The sequence below is a fragment of the Ambystoma mexicanum genome, chromosome 4q (assembly GCF_040938575.1).
Source record: "Ambystoma mexicanum isolate Mex_15411 chromosome 4q, UKY_AmexF1_1, whole genome shotgun sequence".
NCBI lineage: Eukaryota > Metazoa > Chordata > Amphibia > Caudata > Ambystomatidae > Ambystoma > Ambystoma mexicanum.
In genome coordinates, this window is record NC_090928.1 from 593,256,643 (window position 1) to 593,275,533 (window position 18,891).

Below are 18,891 nucleotides of genomic sequence, written 5' to 3' on the forward strand. Positions count from 1 at the left end.
AGAAATGGAGTAAAAATTGCGGTCATTTGATACCAGACAGTTCAACTCCTGAGCTATTCTACATTCTCTATATAACAAACAATAAAATCCAGGCAATCAAATAATCTCTGGGGTCAATAAATTGACAGAAGGCATATCTGAGTAAATTAAATCCATTCTAAAATTCCTGATGATGGACACAAGATGTTTCGTACGGGACACATCACATTTCCTCGGGAAGAGTCAAGAGATGGAATGTGTACCTTGCCTCATGGCGCCTTATTAGCTCAGATTAGGGGATCGCCCTACCTAAAGAAACTAGAGTATGTCTATGTCTAAAAGTCCCAAACCAAAAGTCTGTGTCACAACATGCTTACCTTCATATTCAACCCCTTAATGTAGTGTAGGGATATTCTAAATCAAAATGATGTATTAAAGTAAAAGTCTGGAGCATGCTCTATCTCCCTTTTTCATGTTCAGGGTCCAATTCAAAGGGACAAAGTTCTCAAGAGGCTCGGGCTCCCCTTTCCTAAGCTTCAAGTTCTGATGCACAATGAACACAGTTCCAAGGGTGCTCGGGGCTCTTCCCTAAACTTCCCGCCATGGTCCATAACGTAAATGTCAAAAGGGCTCAGGGGTTCCCTTCTTCAACCTTTAGCCACCTTCTGGATGGGCTAGGACTTCCCTGGTGTAGGTGCCGTTTGAACCACATGGCCCGCCCATCAAAGGTCACGCAACAGTAGTTCTTGCCCCACTTCCTGCCACCGAGGCAATTATTTTAAGTTCAAGGTTCACAAAAACTTGTAAGATAAAAGTCTCTCTCTGTTGCTTTAATGTGGGTTTGCTGGTTTAACATAAATCTGCTCATTCAGTATTTTGCTCCCACTTTGCTGGCTCACCTCAGCTTCACGTTTACACTGCCAGCATCTTAATTATTTTTAAAGACGTGCCGGTTGCACGCGAGCAATCTTGAACTTCAACTTCTAGTCTATTGGAGGCTTTCGGAGACGTGCCAGTTGCATGCAAGCACTCATGATAAAATGTATTTCTTTAGCTTTTTTTTATTCAAATTCATGTGGAGGCTTTCAGAGACGTGCCGACTGCACGCGAGCGCTCCTGATACATTGTAATGTCTTCACTTTGCTTGCACGCTCTGGGTTTCAGCACCACCTTTTGAAACTCGCTGGTTGCCGCGTTTTTGTTAGTAGTCAGCTCCTTTCTTGGACTGGAGGTCGGGGTCTTATCACCTGCCCCTCAGGCATCCCTGAAGGACTCCTCCATTCTGGGGAACAAGTACTTCTTGGCTATGTAAAAGGGACCGTCCAACTTCACGGTCCCCTTCTTGCTCTCATACTCCGGCTTCCTGGAGAGACAGCTCTCTTGCCACGCATCGACACTTAACATCTAGCATCTGTGTTCCGTCCTCCTCTGGTTTTCCACAAGCTCTGCTGGCCTTCCTACTGCTGCACTCAAGCCTGCTTCAATTCTCTTCAAACTTGGGCCTCTCTTTTTGTAGACCTGTGCCTCTTCACATCGTTTCAGGTGTGCACAATTCTCTGTTTGCCCGACCACCATTATGCCCATTATTGGGATGTACCTGACCTTCAGATCCATAACTCTCAGGCTCCCTCTTCTTCGTCCCAGTACTATAATGGCTCTCTTCATAGGTAACCTGCATTACTCTTGGGATAATCTTCACAGTACTGGCCTTCACTTTAGGGAGTAGACGTAGGATAAGAACGACAATATCCTACAAAAGCTGAGGGAGGGTAAATTATATCACTGTCAGAAAAGGGGGGGGATACTGTCTCGCCCTCTGGCACTCTACCCAATTCCTAAGGACCCTCTGCCCATGTGATCCTCCCTCTCTAGTCCACCCCCAGGGTCGGGAACCAAGATTGATGGCCCTTCCCTGGCCACCTGAACAGAAGATCCCAGGGGAGTAGATGTGAGAGTACCTTCAGGTTTCTCACTAGCTACACCTGTACTTCCCCACCACCTTGCACTTTCTTCTCTCTGTTTCTCTGTCTCTCTCTGTCTCTCTGCCTCTGTCTCTCTCTGTGTCTCTGTCTCTTCACCTGCACTCTGCTCCATTCTGCCACCAAAGCTCCAGCACTCTGCTCAGCTGTCCGTCCTCCGCCTGTTCTCTTGGCTCACCCTTGCACCTCCTGACCTCGCCCCTGTAACTCAAACTCTGCCTCTACTTCTGTCTGCTTTTATACTGTGGTTCTGTCTCCCTCTCCCCTTCCATTGGCTGCAGTGCTCACCAGACTCAAGAATCCAAATCTGTGACTTTTCTTTCCTCAGGGATTGGGTTACACATGGCTTTAAAACCCTCCTACGCCCTTTCCAGCTCAATTTTGTTAGCAGTCTCTGATGGTGTGGTAGCAGCCATGGGCTCCGGCTGTGACTTTCCTCTGGTGCTAGTGAGTTTGGTTGGCAATTCGTTTTGGGGAGGGTTACTGTGTCTTTCGTGTTCTCCTGTAATCACTCCTCACTTCCAGTTTGTTTTCGGTTGCCCCACTGTTCACCTGGGGGTCAGTTGTTGGGTGCATCATTTCTCTTTGACAGGGAAATTCACAATCCATTTCCCGGCTGTTTCCTATTCCTTTTTGACTGGCTCCTGGTCTTGGTTTTTTAGGTTGCTTTTTCTGGGAGTAGATCTGAAACAAAGGGAACACAGCCAGCCCAGAAAGAGTACTGAGAGGCATTACGTGAAAAAGAGCACTACCTTGATAATATTCCTGGCACATGGGTGGGATTTGGGGGGTGGGAGGCGCCTGCCCCTCAGCCCCACGACAGTCATGATCCTGTCGCAACCACCAAATTACCTTCCTGTCCATGTTGTATGTCACCTCACTTTATTCCTATGTTCACGTGAAGATGGAATAGCTCCATACTGGAGATTCCTGTAAAACACGCCCAGAAAGATGGACATCCTAATAAAGCCCATCACAGATCTCTTGAGGTTCGTACTTGCACACAACAATTTTTGCTTCCATTGAAGATCTTTCCTTTAAAAGAGCCGAATCGCCACATGCAAAAAAAGGCACCTGGCATACAAGCCTTGTCATAGTAGACCTCAAGCAAGAGTTCTTACTAAAACCATCCCAGAAACCGATAACATTATTCCCTGCAATAGATTGATGACATTTTAATTGATTTGGACAGAAAGTGAAAATGCCCTTAAGACTCACTAGATGGCTTCCACCACTGCATTCAATTCTGCATGGGATACAGATGCATTTACCAAATTCCACTATTTTAGTTGGAAGGAACGGCCACCTGGCAACAAATGTGCACAAGAGACCACAGACTGGAACAAACACCTGCCCTTGTAAAACGATCATCCAAACCACCAAGTATGATCTATTATCTACAGACAGACCACCCAATATTAATGTACATAATGTCTCCAGAAGACAAGGGACAATCTGCTTGCTATACTCCATTAACGCTTTTTGCACAAGGGGCACTCAGCCAGACAACTTGACAGGGATATTGATCATGCATTGAACAAACCCAGATACTGCAAATATATCAAATCCAAAATGAATACCCTTAGTGATTACTTAGCATTCAACATGAACAGAATTGTGAAAGATCTACAACCACTATTCAGCAGGGATATTTAACTTGCTCCTTTTTTATGAATAAAGAAAAATCTTGCACTATCCTTGTCCCGAAGTGGGTTTCCACAAGATCACGAAACATACCCATGCCACGTTAGGAAGTGCAAAACCTGCCACTACACCAAATCTTCCACAACTATCCCACTGAACCAAACAGGGCATATACAAGAGATTGAAAACTGTCAATCATTTCATGTTGTATGCCCTATGCATCACAAGAAATTCCAGCATTGGAAGTGTGCAGGTGAAACTTTCTGAAACTACCATAAAGAATGAACCTACATAGATACATCTCGGACCACAAAACAGAAGCAGCAGTGGGTCAACACTTGGTATAGGATGGGCACAAACTGTAGGATCTGTTGATGATTGTTTTGAAAGGTGGCTTTTTTCGAATGCCTCCTTCTGAAGAATGTTGGAATTGAAGTACTTAAAGGTACTCAACCTAAAGAGCAGAGATTTGAACATGGATGTAGGCTTTATGACGCACTAAGGCCACCTTTGAACCCTTGGACATCAAGACAACCTAATAGACTGTGCCGGATGACAAATCTGCTAGTACCTTCAAGAGCTGTTGCTAGGACACTTTTTTTTAAGTTCTACCTACCCAGACTTCATAAAAGACATGTCTGAGGCAGTACATAAGCTCCAGTCTTTGTATAATGCGCCACCACCTGAGAACGTAGCATGGACCGAGCAGCCAGGTTTATTTTAGGAGAGGGCTGTAGCTTTGTACCAAGAAATTGTAGCATACATATGGTCCAAAGAAACACTGAGCCACTATGTATTGTAAGAATAAAGGGTTTATTTAAATAGAAGAAGGCCAAGGTAAATCTTGGGTAAGTAAGTACTATAACTTATTGTGTAAACACAATTGTAAAGAAACCAACTCAATACTTACACTCACAAACCTAAGTATAACCTTCTTGAGAGTACAATCAGTAGTCCAGGTGAGTCAAACCTACAACACATTCAGAATGGCAGTCAGCTATCCTTGGAGTAAAACCAGGTTATATATACTTTTAGAATACAATCAGTAATTGAAGTGTAGGTGTCCCTGTCAGTCATGCAGTGACACTGGGTTATTGAATTGCATAATAAACCAACCATGTTACAAGTATCCTCCTTCCAACATTACCGTTCAGAGCTAGAAAATCAACTCATATACTTTCTGGAGAGGCCTTAAGCTACTCTATAATAAATATGAACACACAATAACTATTTTAGAATGCACTAAACAATTCAGGGAAAGCAAAACCCCATTACAGTTTAAGAAAGACACAAGGGGCCTAATTCACAGCAGTGTTTTATAATGGCAAACCCCATTGGAAAACGCTCTGTGAATCAGGGCTAATGTATTTCAAGGTAAGTAATTGACCTATGGTTGCATAACTATCTGCTACCTAATAGCTAATTATACCCAGTATACTTTTAAGAAGTGTACAATACAGTTTCGAAGGTAAGTAAGAACTTTATGAAACTGTTTTAGAATGGCACTAATGCAATTCAGGGAAAGCACAACACACTGTTAAAAGTTTAGAAGAGCAGCAGCTATTCAAGATAGATAAGACCTATGTGCTGAGAGCCAACAAGCCACTCATAAGATGTGCATTAACTTACAGACTGTTTTAAATCTATATAAAGCAGACCAGGGAAAACAAAACCGGAGGGTACACGTTAAGAATGGCAATCTGTTATTCAAGGTAAGTAAACCCTATTGGTAAGCTTTTACACTCATTCAGTTAAGAATAATAAAAAAAAGTACCAATACGTATTGCTTTTCAGAAGGGGGGAAACGCCATTCAAAAACGTATACGCTTTTTAGAGGGGTGGACTGCAACTCAAAACTAAGCCTACATTCAATGACACTTTGTAACTTCCTTTTTCACAGGGATACAGTTACCACACTAACTTTTTTAGCAACTAAGTACTTTTACACTTGTTATACTTTCAAGGCAGAATCTGTTTCTTATCCAGTCCTTCCCTAGTCTATAGCATGAGTTTTCTCAGAGGCAGAAGACTAGACCTAAGTGGTCTAGGAGCCAGCTGGAGGCTGGGCAGGTCAGGATAGGGTTCAGTTGCAGGTAAGTCAATGTTCCAGAGGATATTTTCTTTAACAAGTAAGTATTCGCTTCAGTTAAGTGTTCAGGGACTTCATAGAAGGCTCCCGATATGTGTTGCAGCATTAGGCTGGGGCAAGTGGTATAGGCAAACTCTCAACCTCACAAATCACCCCTCAGCCTCACCAGATGCACACCAGACTTAAGGTAAGTAGTAGCCAAGCCCACACAGTACCTTAGGAAAAAGAGCTTCAGAGTGGATGCCTTCAGGATGCAACAGCACATGACCTGGTCCCTGGATTCTTGGTTTGGAGACTAAAGAACTGCACACTGGATGGGAACTTGCAGCAGCAGTTGCTGGAGGAGGCTTCCAGCAAAGGTTTCTTCACATCTCGTGGCTCTGTGGATTTGGTGCCTTTTTACAGAAGCCAGATGAAGAACGATTCTCTTTGCAAATCCGGTACTACATTCTTGGGAGGGGACTTCAAGGATTTGAATCGTATCTCTGGAGATGCAGCAGGACTCCACTAATGTTTTGTATATGTTTTCTAACTTTGGGAGACCATGCACCACACTCAGGCTCTAGTTCCCAGGGTATAGGCGGTTTGCAGCCCAGTAAGGTTATAGCACATCATGGGATGGCTCACAATGCAGGTCTTTTTGAACCTAGTGGATTTCACCAGCCTCTGGGTAAGAGTCGTCTCATTTGGGACACGCTGGTCGATTGGAAGGAAGGGTTGCATCAGTCTCTCCCGTCTCTGGAAATCACTACAGACGTCTTTTCTTCATCTTCCTCTTCGGATTCAGTTCCAGTGGTGGACTTCAGCAGCTTCCAGGTTTGTAGTATTTATCAGGAACTACAGCACAACTTCTGCATACTCTCCCTGCAGTTTACAGAAAGGGGCTGTCTGGAGGTCCATTCTAGACAGCCAGCCCCCCATTGGGACTGGGTTCTTTTCAGGCAAGATGAAAGGACAAAGGGCTGCAGAGTTTTTGACTCCTCCCTCGCTTCCTGCCTTCTCAGACACTCTGGAGTCTAGGAGTGGAATTCAAAGGATTTCCACCAAAGACAAAATTTCCACTGAGGTTGTTCCCGTCTAGCAAGGTTGGGGAAGACTTCAGGAACAAAAAAAAGCAAACGAGAAATGGTGAAAAGGAGGAGACCACCATTCGAAAGAATGGTGGCCCTTTTGTTAATTACTGAGGCTGAATTAAGAGCCTGCGAGTAATACGGCTAAAAAGTTACTAAGGAAAAACCACTGCCACCAGCCATTCAAGTAAACTTGCAATTGTAACAAAAATGTTACCAGGTAATTAAGAAAGGGGACACATTGTATCCCCCCAACCAGCCCTCCAGATAAGGTGCGTATCGTGCTTTTTTACACATGTAACTATGGGCAATACGGATGATTTCATTTTCTACTGCATACAGTGTACGCTTTATTAATTCATTAAAAAAACATACTTTCCACCACTAGATGGCACTGTAGCGTTTCTTTCGTCATCAGCAGCATTGCCTTTCTGATGCATGATGTTGAATTCCCAACTGAAAGACCACGAGTCCCCTTGCAAATCTGTGACAGTCAAGCGAGCAACACAATAAAGCATGCACCCTTTTAAAATATATTCATACCCATAACGTCTAATAGCTTGATATGCTAAAAAGTTAAGTTTGCTTTGATGTCCTTAGTTGAATGTTCTTTAACCATACAAAACACGCTGGAGGTTTGTGACGAATCTCCAAACCTAAATTGTGAGTTTATGGCACAACTTTTTTTTTTTTTTTTTTTTTTGTTTAAAGCGCTGAAAATAAAGTATGTAAATCGGGATGTTTTGCCTTTTGCATCTTAGTTTTCCATTTAGGATGTGGAAAATAAAGGTACAGTGATGTTATTTTGACACAAAATGCTGCTACAAGGATCTACATGTTGTCATGATGTTTTACTATGCAATTTGTTTATTTTGCAAGTAAACTATAGGACAGTACTATTGTAGGTTTTGACACCCAAAACTTACATTTTTGTTCCAAGTAAAACACGGAAGAAGGTGGCCGTGCCCAAATTGAAAGAGCGGGTTCAAATCCCAACTTCGCTGTTTAGCGTAAGTGTGTGATGATGGGCAAATAATGTAATCTCACCCTGACTTCAATTGCAAAAATTGGAGTGCTTATAAACGATTAAGTTTACACCCTTACAATAGGACAGTTTTAATAAGTGTAAGAACACATTGGTGTATCCTGGTGCTCCTCTGCTAGTGGCTCCAATACTGCTGCATATAATTGCATTATTGCTGCACTGGACATCCCCCATTCTTGCAACACTGGATTCTACAGGCAGACAGTCTCATCAGCCAGTAAGTGCACCAGAGATTCTAGTATAGCGGACTGTGGTAGAACCAACATTACATTTTCTCCCCTGTTGCTCCCAGCCACTAAATGCGCTTAGGCCATCCAGAGTACTGCTCTATACTTTGCAATGTCCTGTTGTGCTGTAATATTGAATCTTTCATTGCACACCATCTGCCATTTTCACACTTTCTAGGACCTTCAGGTTCTGCAAGAAGTGGGTGTTTCAGACTCAAAGGAGAGAGCAGTTAACTGATTGTAACATTGAAGCTGCACTAGAATAGTCTTATTACAATGAGTTATGAAGTTCGATGCCCCTACATGAGTAATTTTGCCATTCTTCCACAATCTCTGAAGTTAGTGCCTCTCCCAACATTTGAAGGGTTAGCCCCCACCTAGATTTTAACCTAGGTGCACCCCTGGATGTGCACACTTGCATTTTGATAGGCAGAGAGGTGAGTGAAGCCTTTCCCCGAAACTGGCGATGATAAAGTTTTACTGTGTTTGTTCAGAAAAATGTACTTGAACAATCGCAGTAAAACTTTAGAATTTATAAAGTTATGCTGGCTGTAGTAAGACATGTGCTTGCTGTTGGGCTATACCACGAGGGATGGGCCATTACTCCATGCAGGGATGAAGGGTTCCGTTAGCCTGAACTGAATATATTTGCCAATAGCACATGCTGGGAGGCCATGTGCCACTGGCGCATGCAGAAACGAGATGCTCATTTAGCATGTGCAGAGAGGAGATGTGCTGCTGCATGTGTACGGAGGCTATGCCAATAACGTGGAAAGGGGGGTATGTGTTCTTGCATAGCACTTTTAGCCAAATTCCTTCAGTTTTTAAGCACTTTGGTTCCCATTTCGAATGGTACTTGATTTATTACAGCAAAACCGAGCAGAATGGCAGGGGAGCACTGTTTGGCATTGTGGTGGGGGCTGGCGAGGACATGTTCGAGTGAGGCTGAATAAGTTAAGGGGAGGGTGAAAATCGGGTACATTTGGCCCCAGTACATTTTGTCAATTTCCTGCACTGATAGTAACTTGTGTGAACGGTCATTCTTCATTATTCCATTTCTTTTAAGAAAGAAGCGGCGACTCTGCAGTCTTCCCTTTGCGCTACACCCATCAAGGTTGTGTCATGTCATTGGAACTTAGGAAGTGCAGGCCGCCCTCCTGCCAGTTTGCTTTCCACCCTTTCTTTGGATGCAACGTTAGCATGTGCTTTGCCAACATTGGCCTGTGCAGAAGGGAGCCCTGCCGTTAAGACTGGCAGAGAGGAGATGTGCCATTATAGCATGGGCAGAGGAGATGCTACGTTAGCACTTGCGGAGAAGAAATGTCCCCATACTACGTACTTAATAAAGAAGTCATTTGCACGTTCCATGGAACAGAAGTGCAATTGGCATGCAGAGCCGAGATGTGCCGTTAGCATGTGCAGGAACAGGATGTGGAGTTTGCACATGCTAACGGCACATACTGTCGCTGCACAGGATGTGCACTTTGTACGTGCATGGATGGGATGTGCAGTTAGCATGGGCAGATAGGGTATGACCCATTAGCATGTGCGTACAGAAGGAGTGTTGTTAGCATGTACAGCTCCTCTGTGCACATGCGCGCAGTTAGCACGCATGTACAGAGAGCTGTCCCACTAGTATGTGCGCAGAGAAGATGCACCATTAGCAGACGAGAAGAGATGTGCCAATAGCATGCGCAGAGAACAGATTTGTGGTCACTATTGGTAGAGATGTCCTGTCAACGTGTGCAAATATCAGGCTTGCTAAACAGAATGTGCGCAGAGAAGATGCACCATTAGCAGACGAGAAGAGATGTGCCAATAGCATGCGCAAAGAACAGATTTGTGGTCACTATTGGTAGAGATGTCCTGTCAACGTGTGCAAATATCAGGCTTGCTAAACAGAACGTGTTCTTGCAGAGGAGAAAACTCTCTTGAAATTGCATTAACTCTCCAATTTTGACAAATCATGCGTAAAATACTCCCACCTCAAAATCTTGTCTGGAGCACTGCCCCCAACACTCCATATACAGTGGGTGTGCTGGCTCACTTAAATCAATGTAAAGGGGATGTGAATCCACCTTTATTTCTTGGGAGCAGTATTTCACCCAAGAAATAATACGATAATTAAAAGCATGCCACTGCATTACAATGCTTTGTGCGACCATAGTATATCACGGTCAGTCCAAAGTTATAGGAACCTATAACTGCAATAACACATTATGGAGACACATAAAAAAGGTCACCCATAAAGAGTAAAAGACTAGGCGAGAGGGGAAAAAGATTCCCACTCACCTAGGAACAAAGGTAAAATAATTACCAAGTCTAAGCAACAAGTCCTGGGTTTGAAACCGGTCAGGAAGATTTATCATAAAGATGACAATCTTACCTAACAGCTGTGGGACGCTACAGTTCAGATTGAAAAGGGAATGGGTGAGGACATGAGACGCCCACAAGGGCATTCTTGGGTATGCAAGCACAAATGATTGCCATCCTTTCTCGAGCATGGGGCATAAAGAGCCATTATTAGGCACTATACCTTTTTGAACGTTGGTAACATTTTTTGTATAGGTCACGTAATGTGCACGCTAATATGCTTAAGTAACTGCATACTGCGCAAAGGCTGTCAAACCTGGATCCCTACCCCAACTTACTGTTTTAGAGTACACAGTGCTGCAAAGTGTTATTCCTGAACCTAATTGCATGCGTGTGGCAGACAAACCTTGCATTTGGAAAAAATGAAAGTTGGTTGCAACAAATGAATTTTATGCCAATAAATAACCTCCTTTCAGGTCGTCTGTTTTAAGTCTTGCATTTCAAGATTGCCTTCAGTTCCGTTAATGATTAGGTCCCACTTTAAGACAACTTGTGCTTAATTTTCAAAAAGCAAAACGTGCAGGTGTGCAGTGCGTGCCAGACAAAAATGCAATTTTCCAGCACTTATTGAATTGCCGATTTTTTTCAACGTGCACTATTCTGTTTCTAGTCTGCTTCTTACTTGAATGCTCTGTAAATAAGGTGGTTGTTCGCAGACTGCATTCCACACATACTTCTTTGCAGCTAATGTAGTTAAAAGTGAATATTTTCTCTTGGTTTTTTTTCCTGCGTGAAAGAAACACCCAGTAGTAGCCTTTTTTGTTGCTCTTTGAACACATCTGATGAATGTGGTACTTCGAACGTTAAGGCGCTGTATGTTTGGTTCTCGGCATAATCTTTTCATTTTATCCAGTGAATATCAGAACTTGGATTTTCTTTTTTTTTAAGCTGTCTTAAAATCTGTTTTCTAAAAACATGTATTGCTTAGGAGTTCATTTGATGACGAGAATGTTAGACAAGTATAGTAATGACTGACTTCACAGATTTTAGCCTACTTGCAAAGTACACTGAAACCTCTCCCTCCCCCCCCCTTGATTTTTGTTCAGGCTGCTTGGGCCCATGGAGTTGATTGTATCGTTGCGCCATACGAAGCAGATTCTCAGCTGGCGTTTCTGAACAAGACTGGAATAGCACAAGCAATAATTACAGAGGACTCGGATCTTCTTGCTTTTGGCTGCAAAAAGGTATGTGGCTTCCTAAGTAAGACTCTGCAATTTTTACCTGTGCTGAGTTGTGTTGTGTGGGCTTTTTGCAATTGCCATCCATCACCTGTAATGGAATGGCAAGAAGTGGTGTAATGTTATTCATATTATTCCTCTTTTATTTTAGCTTGTCTTTGTAATTTCATCACCTTAGTTTTACTTACGTTAATAATCAGTTGGTTTACTTCAGCAAACTTAACAAGAGCATCTAGCTTTGTTTGTAATCCCTTTGGTGTGTAATCGAGCAGCAAAAGATCGTCGGCATAGCCCAACCATCCTAACCTTGCTGTACCTAATTTGATGTTATTAACATTCTCATTTATCTCATCTCTCATAAAAACAGCTAAGTAGAGATTGAATAGCGTGGCCGCTAACGTACATCCGTGCTTGACCCCTCGTTGTGTATTTATGGTTTCTGACAATCTGCCTTCTGCATCCAACTGAATTTTTACAGTTGTCTCCTTATACAATAACTGTATCATATGCAATAAACCTAGTGGTATTCCCCAAGCTTTCAATTTGGCCCACAGAATATTACGCACAATTGTATCAAATGCTTCAGAGAAATCAATATACGCTACGTATATCTGCAGCCCTAGTTAATTCCACAAATATTCTGTAGCAGCTACCAATGTTGCAATTTTATGTGTTGTTGCTGATCCCACTCTGAATCCAGATTGGTATGAAGGAAGAATGTGGTTGACTGAGATCCACTGGTTAAGTTCTCTTAGTAGTATTTTAGAAAATATTTTAGCGGTAATGTCCAGCATAGCCAACATCCTATAATTTGCTGGCTCATTCCTCGCTCCCTTTTTGTATACCGGAAGAATTATACTACTTTTCCAGGACTCGGGGATCTTCCCATTTACCCCAATCCATTGAAATAAAATATCAAGTGCTTGTGCCCATTTCACTGGAGACAGTCGCAGTAGCGCGTTACAAGTATTATCTGGTCCTGCTGCACGTGAGATAGGAAGGGTTCTTATCTGGGTAAGATGGTCCAGCGTATAAGATGTCTTCCACAAAGTTATTTCACAGGGATTAACACTATCATCCTTAACCGCGGCTCCTTATGTTTTCTTTGTGTTATATCCAAACTCTTTCTGTTACGCTATTAATTGGAAGAGTTTTCATTTTGCTATTATTTATGGTAGCCCACATATCATGATGATTCTTCTTCTTTGCTTGATATGCCAACATATACCAGATCTCTTCACGTTTCTTCCTTTTATACTGTTTTAGCCATTGTCTATATATTTTGGCTTGTTCAATAATTTTTTTTTGCCTTTACACTCTTATATTGATATTCACCAACAGTCTTTCTAAGCAGTTTTTTTGCTGTATGTATAGTAATATATCTATTACAGTGTAGGGGTGTCATGGTATTAGTTTTATGACGGTACGATAACCTTCTTGCCAAATGACGGTATATCATGGTTATCACGGTATAGCAGGTGGAGTTGACTAACCTTAACAAATATTTTCTAAACTGTCATAAATTGTCAGATTTATCATCACAAACACCAGACACCCAGGGACAGAATTGGGGTTTTCAACATACTTTCCACTGAAATGCCACCCCTTGCTTCCACCAAACACAAACACACGTGTGGAGAGGAGGAGGGGGGGGGAGCCCTGTGACGACTGGCAAAGCAAACTGAATTGCTTTTCTTAAGTGGTAATTTAGGCTCGGGCCAAAAGGTGTTAAGTAATCACAGACATGTTACCCTTTGGTATGGCAGCAGGGAATACCCACAGAGATTAGTGAATTTCGCAGTGTGACTTATTATATGTTAATTCAATGATAGAACCAGGGAAATCCCCCATTGTCATATGTTTAGAGAACATTATCCATTATAAATATATAAACCCCAAAGCCGCCAACCCAAAGTAAACCATTTTCCTTCTTGACACTGTATCTATTCTTCCTATTGCTAACATATTGATTTTGTGTCAGGCACGTGTGGTTTATGGAATGGCATTAAGAACTGCTCCAACTGAAACTACTTGGCAGATGGCACATCCAACAGTGCAAGACCAAGACTGCGCAGCACTTGCTTACTGCAGCCTTTCCAAATCAGATTGAAAAGCACACTTAACGGTATAACGGTATAAACAATGTGACGGTTATTATTGTTCAATTAAGTGGTTCACGGTATCGTTAACGGTATACCGTTATACCGTTACATCCCTATTACAGTGTTTGACTCAAATGCCACTGTTCACTATTAGAGAGATATGTACGCTTCTTTATCATTGCTGATGTTATTGCTTCTATCGCTTGCTCAAAATTATCAATCCAGGTGTTTTGGACCTCCGGATAATTAGTTTTACTATCTGAAATTAAATTCAAGAGTTCTCTTTCAGCTATCATTTTACCTTTTGCTAATTTTGTTGGATTCCATAATATCCTATTGCCTGCATTATTTATCCCTATATCACCATTCTGCTGCCAGGTGTCTAATGTAGCTGTAGGACCGATCTGAAGCAGCAGAAAAAGGGTCAGATGGTCACTTTAGTCTCTGCTGCCGATAGCCATATCTTTTACTAACGAGAAGGCACTTTGATTTACTATTATAGTCCAATGTGCTCAAACTCTTGCCACTAACTCGTGTGACACTTTTTCTACTATCGCCACAGTATTCCCATTTAACACCAACAGGTGATGTTCATTCAACATCTTTACCCATGTTTTTCCTACCTTGTTTGTAACTTTCTGGGCAATCTGTTCCAATCTCAGAGTATCCTCACTTTGCTCATTCACAAAGTCAATCTTAGCATTTAAATCTCCTACAATAAATGTAGGTATCCTTTGGCTATATACATTTAGGAGTTCTACTAGCGTCTTTGTTATTTTTAATATCGATTCCATTGGGTGGATTATATATATTTACTATGAGGAAGGAGGTAATTGTTGGAAGATTACATTCTACATATACTCCTAATTCCATACTATTGGATTCAGCCATTTTACTTCCTTCCCAGGGATGTTTAATGGTTGTCCATAGCCCACCTTTCGGACGCCCTCTTGGGCCTTGTATTGCTTTACTAGCAAGAGTGCACTGACCGTCTATTTCACATTCACCAGTCAACCAGGTTTCCTTTAGAGCCACTATATTGAACTTGTCAATATTGGCTAAAAGCCCATTCTCTCTGGTGTAGTGGCCATTTCCTCACATATTCCAAGACATGATTACATCACGTTCATCAGAGTTGTTGTTCGAAATGAGATTTGAATGCAGTAGTCAGCCATTGCCAATATCCCTCAAGGTTTCCAACTTTTTTCACTGAATCTAGGGTATTCATTTTTTTGCTTTAAAGGCATACTAAGCCCATTGTCTCGAGTAGCACTTACTTTTTTTAAACTCAAAAACTCAGTTGTATTTTTAATGTCCAGCTGTTACTGGAATCATATGTGCAATAGAAACCCATTTTCTCAGACAATCCACTATGGCTCATAATGTAGTCATGTCTAGCCACATCTTTACACCATATTTTAGAGTTGACTTTTGTGGTAGACACTATCTGGTCAACGATCTTTAGATCATTGGATGTGATTATCCGTAAAGGTACTATGGATGCACATCATTTTAATATTTGTTGCCTGCCAAGACCATCGGCATTGTCGGGTCTATTTTTTCTATTGCAATTAAACGTATAGACTTTGTCACAAGTTCTACATTTATATTATTTCTTTGTTCCACTTTTTTTTCTGCGGATTCAACCTGTAATAGCACTTTTTTCTGGACATTACATATTTTATTTTTCTCTTAAATTATCTTCAACTTCTGAGAGATTATCTTGTATTCTATCAAATAGTTTGTGTATGTCTGTCAAAATGTCTTCACTTCTTACCATAGCCTTGTTTTCCTTCTTTTTTCCATTCATTATTTGCTTACATGTCTCTTGCCATTGCTTTACATCAGCAGAGGTACTTTGACCAGTTAGAAAAGATCTTATATCCTTAGACTTTACTTTCGTCCTAGATTTAGACTTAGGATCAACCTTGTTGGATTCTTTATTTTGGTGGATTGCTACTATATGTTCTCCAACATAGTTAGGCTCTTTATAAATAGATATGGCTTTATTAGTTGTTGTTTTACTTCTACCTGGCACCTCGGGTATAGATGGTCTAATCTGATTATCTATCAAAGTTTACCTAGTATCAACTATACATCCATTATATTTCTTATTAATTGTCTCAAATTTTCTAGACTCATTTTTATTTCTATTGTGAATTTGTTGTCCATGAAGAGCTTGATTATTCCTTTTAGTGTTCCTATGTTTCTCCTTTTTTCTCCTATTCATGTTATACTTTGTGTTTGAGATGGTATATTCATTATCACTAATCTCTAGCCTTTGAATTATAATTTCTTCTTTAATTGGCTGATTAGGCAATTGGGTCTCTATTTCAATTTCTGATGCAGTATTGGTTCTAGCATCTTTATATTTGTTTCTCTTGTGTGTGCTAATCTCATACAATAATAACGAATGTATTGCCAGCTTAGCTTCTATCGCCTCGCTCTTTTCGACTAGTGTTACCAGAGCATTTTCTAACGCTTGGAACAGCTCTTTCGTGTTCATACTCGCGAAGCTTGTGTTATTAGATATATCCAGATTACTACCTTGATTAGTTTTATCCATGGCACTCTCTTTACCTTCTATGACAGGAACATTATCAATAGCCAATCTCATTTGTTGTACTATGATCTGTCCAGTCAAGGGATCAATTTCAAATCTTTCTCCATATTTTAACGGTCCCTCTTTTTCTTTGAATAGTTTCTTTTTCTCACTAGCGGAATTATTGACAGCAGCGTCTCCACACGCACTACATAGTCTATTATCGCCATTCTCCAGCATTGGATCTTTCATGGATTCACATGCTGTGAATATTCCCCGTCGTCAGGCTGGGAAACGTCGGTCACTTTAACCTAGCGTTTTCCTATGGAAAACTTTGACACTTTAGTGTCCTATCAACGTCCTTTTCGGGTGCTTTAGTCCCCACTAATAGGATGTAGGGTTATAAATAGCCCCGCCCCACAGCTTCCCTTCAGATTTCAACTGTCTCCAAACTGTTGGGATCACCTCGTGTTCTTTGTGTTTTTGTACGTGAGTTTGTTACTAGAGTATTGAGATGGCTTCTGGGGCTCCGAAGAAGTCTCTTTTCCGGCCATGTGCTACTTGTGGGCTGAAGAAGGTGTATGAAGGTGACGGCCATATGGATTGTCTCTACTGCCTTTACCCCCATCATTCGGTAGACAATTGCGAGATTTGTCAGGGGTTCTCGCAGAAGACTCTTAAGGACCGCAATCGGCGGCTGGTTTGTTGGCTCAATAAGGGCACATACCCGGCCTCGATGGTGGGGTCGGTCCGGAGCCGGTCCTCGAAGCGGCCTGTGGAGTCTGCGGAACATCGCCGTGCGGTGTTGGCGAGCCTCCGGCTAAGAAACATCACCCTGCTGTGCCAGTGTCAGAGGTGGGGAAGAGCAGAAGATCTTCTTCCAGTAAGCAGCTGTCGAAGGGTACATCTTCGTCTAAGCATGGTCGGTCGGACCATTCCCGGGGTTCTGGTAGTAGGCCCGAGAAGTCGACGTCGCAGGAGAAGGGCTTGTCCAAGCCGAAGGAATATACATCGAAGCGCTCGTCTTCCGGGGACCATCAAAGGTCATCCTCCAGCAGGGAGTTATCTAAACACTGGTCCAGCGCTGCCAAGCAGGCCAGGTCTCCAGTGAAGTCTACGCCGCAGGTGGCGGTACCGGCGACAACCTCGCCGACGGTGGACCCGCCGTCGATGGTTGCTCTCCAATCTACAGTGCAGTCCTCGCCGGTGGTGTCGTCGGCTCCGGCAACGGCAGTGTTTGACAAGGGACCGATGCTGTTCTCGTCCACGAGAATGGTGACTGAAGGATTGTTGCCGACGAGTGGGGCGTGGCAGTCTTCTGCCTTCGACTCGCTTCTGCCTGACATTCTGCATCAAGATACGGCAGCTTTTTCAGTGTCTTCGGAGGTGGACGACGACCAGGAGCCTGAGCTGGGCCTGTCTGCTTTGGGACTACAAAGTGTTGGGCCTTCGACATCGGTGGAGTGGGAGCTGGTCCGGCTAGTTATCCCCTGGTATGTTGTCGCTCCAGGTTCTGTCCACGCTGCAATTGTTGTTGGGCCAGCTGGATGCGAGGTTGCCTCCTCTGTGCCACCGGTGGGGCCGGTGATGGAGGTTCCTGGGCTGCCGCCACGAAAATCTCCTCCGGCAGGGTTGCCTGTACCGTTGCCGGTGAGGGAAGACCGTCCACGGTCGTATCCTGAGGAGGGCAAACTGCCAGCGTCGGAGACTGACGCTGTTCCGCGGGACACTTTGTCTACGGGTTCATCTTCGCCGGCGAGGGACGGCGTGTGGGATACAGATGGGGTGGTGCAACAGCCTCGGAGTCCGGCGCAGCCTCCCCCCCCCGATGATATTGGGACGTTCCACGCCATGATGCTACGGCGTGTGGAGTTTGGTTTGGCACCAGAGGAAAAGCGGAAGGATTGCTTCCTGTTGGATCATATGGGCAAGAGAAGGAAGGCTGTCTTCTCTGTGCCTATGCTTGACCATGTGTGGCAGGAGGGCCACCATACGATGCACCATCCATTTTCAGAGCAGACTGTCAAAGGTCGATGAAGCCCTCAAAGGAATGAAGGATGACACAGACTGCTAAGTCCTTGGGTGCTTTGCAGAGTAGGCGCTCTTTTTTTCATTCCTTTCGCCCGTTCTGGGCTGCTTCAGGTAATGCTTTCACCAGGGACCGGGGTTCCGGTCGATCAAGTTATTCCCAGGGGTATTGTCGCTCGGTGCATAAGAGTCCGGACTTTCAGACTCAGCGGAAAAGGGTTTGCAGTCCTCCACCTCTAAAGGGAGACAAGCTAAACCACAACAATGACTGCCTTATGGACAATCTACTGGGGGGAAAGAGGGCTATGCACGTGGACGAGTGGAGAAAAATAACATTGGATTGTTGGGTGTTCGACACGGTGCGTGTAGGCCACTCGTTGGAGTTCAAGTGTCCTTCGGTTCCCATTCCACCGGTTTATGGCTTGCAACCGCATCTTCAAATCCCGCGGCTTGAGGTGGTTCTTATGCTGGAGAAAGGGGCTATAGAACCGGTGCCGGTGGCAGTAAGAGCCCAAGGGGTTTATTCCCTTTACTTCGTGGTGAAGAAGCCCAACGGCAAGTGGCGGCCCATTCTGGATCTTCGGGCGTTGAACAAGACTCTGCAACGCCTGAAGTTCAAGATGCTCACTCTTCAG

General features: G+C 43.2%; 1 protein-coding gene across 1 annotated transcript in view; it reads left to right on the top strand.

The window, feature by feature from the left end:
• Positions 1-18,891, top strand: part of EXO1 (exonuclease 1) — a 373,191-nt gene that overhangs the window by 123,324 nt on the left and 230,976 nt on the right. Inside the window, exon 5 of the mRNA XM_069608142.1 lies at positions 11,453-11,590. Coding sequence (XP_069464243.1) covers positions 11,453-11,590 — 138 coding nt within the window. The remainder of the gene's footprint in view (positions 1-11,452; positions 11,591-18,891) is intronic.